The sequence below is a fragment of the Rhopalosiphum padi genome, chromosome 3 (genome assembly GCF_020882245.1).
Source record: "Rhopalosiphum padi isolate XX-2018 chromosome 3, ASM2088224v1, whole genome shotgun sequence".
Taxonomy (NCBI): domain Eukaryota; kingdom Metazoa; phylum Arthropoda; class Insecta; order Hemiptera; family Aphididae; genus Rhopalosiphum; species Rhopalosiphum padi.
In genome coordinates, this window is record NC_083599.1 from 54,895,942 (window position 1) to 54,899,896 (window position 3,955).

The 3,955-nt window shown below is 24.8% G+C and overlaps 1 protein-coding gene across 1 annotated transcript; it reads right to left on the bottom strand.

Annotated features, from left to right (window-relative positions):
- Positions 1–1,453: 1,453 nt before the first annotated feature.
- Positions 1,454–3,749, bottom strand: LOC132926267 (uncharacterized). Its single transcript, XM_060990601.1, has 2 exons — positions 3,599–3,749; positions 1,454–3,432 (listed from the first exon to the last, which is right to left on the bottom strand). The coding sequence occupies exon 2, from the start codon at positions 3,422–3,424 to the stop codon at positions 1,541–1,543; it is 1,884 nt and encodes a 627-aa protein (XP_060846584.1). The 5' UTR covers positions 3,425–3,432; positions 3,599–3,749; the 3' UTR covers positions 1,454–1,540.
- Positions 3,750–3,955: the final 206 nt, after the last annotated feature.

Here is a 3,955-nt window from a genome sequence, read left to right on the forward strand (position 1 = left end):
TTTAAAAATGTAATTTTGTCAAAATTCTAACTTCAAATAACTATAATATTTATTCAATTATATAATTATTTCAAGTTTCTATGGTTATTAGTTTCATTACCTAATTGTTTTTGATTCACAACAAATAACAAAAATTGTTTAAGGAGAAATATTTATTGCAAAAAAAATTAATTTGAATTTTTTTTTTTTAAATATAGGTTGAAAAACATAAATAATCTTTTATTAAATTTTTAAATTTAATGTAAAAATAGAAATTTTTTATAAGTGCAAAATAATGTGTACATTTTTGAGATTTTGACAAATTTTACTACAATTATATTATGACTTTAAAATCTTTAAATTTTCTTAATATCTCATCATCATTTATAAAATCAAGTTTAGCGTAAAAATTCCTATTTTCCTTAATTTTTTGTTATTTTTCCAATTATAGAAAAAAAAACACTGGAAATTAGAAAATTATTATTACCTACTTAAAAATAATTTTTAGTACACCATGACATTGATCAATGAAGTTTATGTGCGAGTTATATAAAGGTATTTGTTTTCTGTTGAAGTATTTCCTCTACTTCATTTATAGAATGTGCTATTGTGTTTATATATATATATATATATATTTAATATTTTAATTTGCAACCAAATAAATAAGTTGAGTAAAAATATATTTAAATTTAAATTACACTTTAATATATTATTATATATAATTGAATATTCATTATTTACCCATCTGCAGGCGTATATTGTAAATGTATAGGTAGTTAAAAGGTCAGGAGAGACCAAGCTTGTTCCAGTAATATTTAATTTCAAAAAGTTATTTAGTTTGAATCAACCTATTTTGAATTTTATTTATATTTATAATAAACTTGAAGTTATTCAGTAAGTTCATAGGATTATAGGATAAGATAAATGAATACCATATGCAAAGAATTTGTTTTTGTTATAATTAGTATAAAAATATTTATTATTTAATTTGATTATAAGCAAATAGTTTATCGTATGAAATTTTATGTTGATAAATAATAATGAATCATAACAATCATATCAATGCATGGTAAAAATAAAATTACAATTTCAATAGTTGATTTTGACATTACACATTTTTATGTTCAAATGTATTCATATAATTTAGGCTTAAAATCAATAGCATTTTAAGTAAGTAACTTGCAAAGGGTCAATAAAGAATAAAAAATTAAAATGTATTATTTTAAAATTATAGAATTCACATTTATGCACAGTTTTATTTATTTCAATTGAAATTATTTAAATAGTACTATATACTAAAATTTCTAGTACATTTAATATTTAATAGATTCATTGAGGCAAGACTACTTCTTCAAGTAGGCATATTATTATATAATAATAAAAATTTAAACACAATATACCTAATCAATTTGATAAATAATCAAATTTAGTACTTACAAAATAGTAATATTCAGTCTTAAAATTGTGATTTTTTTGGTTTTAAAAGACTTGTTTCTAGTATTTATATAACAATTTATTGAGTATATATCACTTATTCTTGTTTTTTATTTTATCTGGTTTCTTAACTTTTAAGTTTTTTATTCTTCTTAGTTTTAAAAACTATGTTTCTTTTAGCATTATTTTTTGTTACATTTTCGATTTCTAATTTTTCTGGTGTATAAGTAAATATAGTAGTCTTCTCTTTATTTATCATTTTTTTATCTTGTAATACTGGTTTTAGATATGGTTTAATATATTCTGGTGATATAATTGAAGTTGATGGTTGTAGGTCATTAGTGGGAGTAGATGGATGAGTTGAATTTCTTGCTGGTCTTAAAATATGAGGAGTAATGAAAATATGATTCTTTGGTTCTTTAATAATATTGTTTTTTATTTCTTTAATTACATAATTTATTGGTTCTTCAATGATAGTATTTTTTGTCTCTTTAGTTACATAATTTATTGGTTCTTCAATGTTGTTATTTTTTGATTCTGTAATTATATAATTTATTGGTTCTTCACTGATATTATAATTTGTCTCTTTAGTTACATAATTTATTGGTTCTTCAATGTTGTTATTTTTTGATTCTGTAATTATATAATTTATTGGTTCTTCACTGATATTATATTTTGTCTCTTTAGTTACATAATTTATTGGTTCTTCAATGTTGTTATTTTTTGATTCTGTAATTATATAATTTATTGGTTCTTCACTGACATTATATTCTGTCTCTTTAGTTACATAATTTATTGGTGCTTCGTCAACATTATCTATTACCATATTGTTGATATCTGCTGTAACTGCTGGTGTAAATGATGTATCCTTAGTAAATGCTTCTCGGTTTAAAGGCCAAATTCCTGACATAGAAAATCCGTCAATAATATTTCTAGGTGTAGCAGCATTAATTAATGCACTAGTTGACACTGAAGGCACAATGTATGATCCTAATTTTTTTCCTGGATTATTTTCTACCCAGTCTGACATATATTGATTCAAAAATTGTTTAAATGGTTTATATATAGACCTGTTCAATGGCTGGAGTTTATGAGAATAGTGAGGTGGAAATGATAATAGTAAAATTCCAGATTCCTTGCAAAAATCAATCACTGGTAAATATAAATGAGATTCATGGCTGTCTAGTAGAATAAGAACTTTTTTGTCAACTGAAGGTGTGACATAATTGGCAAATTGTTTCAAAACCTTCAAAAAATCGACTCCTTGTATAAAGTTAAAATTATTAGCAGCTTTAGAAAATATATACATGGGAGGAATAAGATTACCTGTAGCATTTATAGCTAAACACATGGTAACTATATCTTTACCACGCACTCTAATATGTTTGTTACCTTGTGATGCAACTATTTTTTTTGTCCTTTGGACAAATGTAACCCTCATTTCATCTAAATTGTAAATATCATGCGCTTGCAATTTGTACTTTAATAAAATTGATTCATATTTATCCATAAAATGTTTCACATTTGCTGGTTTGAAATTAACTGTCCTGGATATATTGTTTGTTTTTGGGAGACAATTGGATAGTGATGGATTTCTATTTAAAAAGTCTCTAATCCAATCAGGACCTGCTTCATTATTATGTTTCCAATTTTTTGTTATTGTTAAATCAAGTTTGACTGCAAATTCATAAGCAAGTTTTCGAATATTTTTCAAATTTAAACCAAAATACATATCAGCAGAAATTTTTACGTATTCTGCAAATTGTTTTTCTTGAAAGTCATCAAATATTTTATTATGCGATCGGTAACCGATTGCCGGTAGACAACCACCTGTTTCCCTGTGGAGTTTAAATTTTTTTATGTACCTGTTTAAACTCACATGACAAATATTAAATTGCTTAGCTACAGATCGTTCAGACATATGCTCATCCAAACATAGTAATGCTGCTTTTTGCATTGTGCTCTCTGATGTAGTACCTCTATTTGTGGCTTTCACACGATTACGGGGCATCTTGTCAACTATAGTTAGATAACAAATTAATAAATGTAAATTAATATAATATCAATAAATTATTATATTACATACCAAGGTGCATATATCCACCTTGTTACGTACGTAATATAATCTTAAACGATATTTATCTCATAGAACTTTCTTGATTTCTTCTGAAAATGATAAACTTACTTAGATATTAACTATATAGACCTTATACTAAGGCACTGTAGAGATCTTTATAGGGCCCTACTTATACTAGTATACAATTGGCGGGGAAAAATAAATATTCAAAAAGTTCATCCATCAACATCAGTACTATTACTGTTTATTATTTCATATTCAAAAACGCGGTGAAGCTTAACTGATAACAGTCGATGACTATACATAATATCGAGGTATTGAGTATAATGTTGTACAAATGACACTTCGGTACAAAATACATGTACACACGCAGTACGCATGGCGTATATCAATTCGTGTCGTTTCGTTTGTGAAAAGTTTAATACTATAGAAAACGAATGAAATTGCTAAATATAATAATTTATA

Excerpts from the sequence above, each read along its gene's own strand:
- LOC132926267 (XM_060990601.1), bottom strand. The coding sequence starts at position 3,424 with ATGCCCCGTAATCGTGTGAAAGCCACAAATAGAGGTACTACATCAGAG.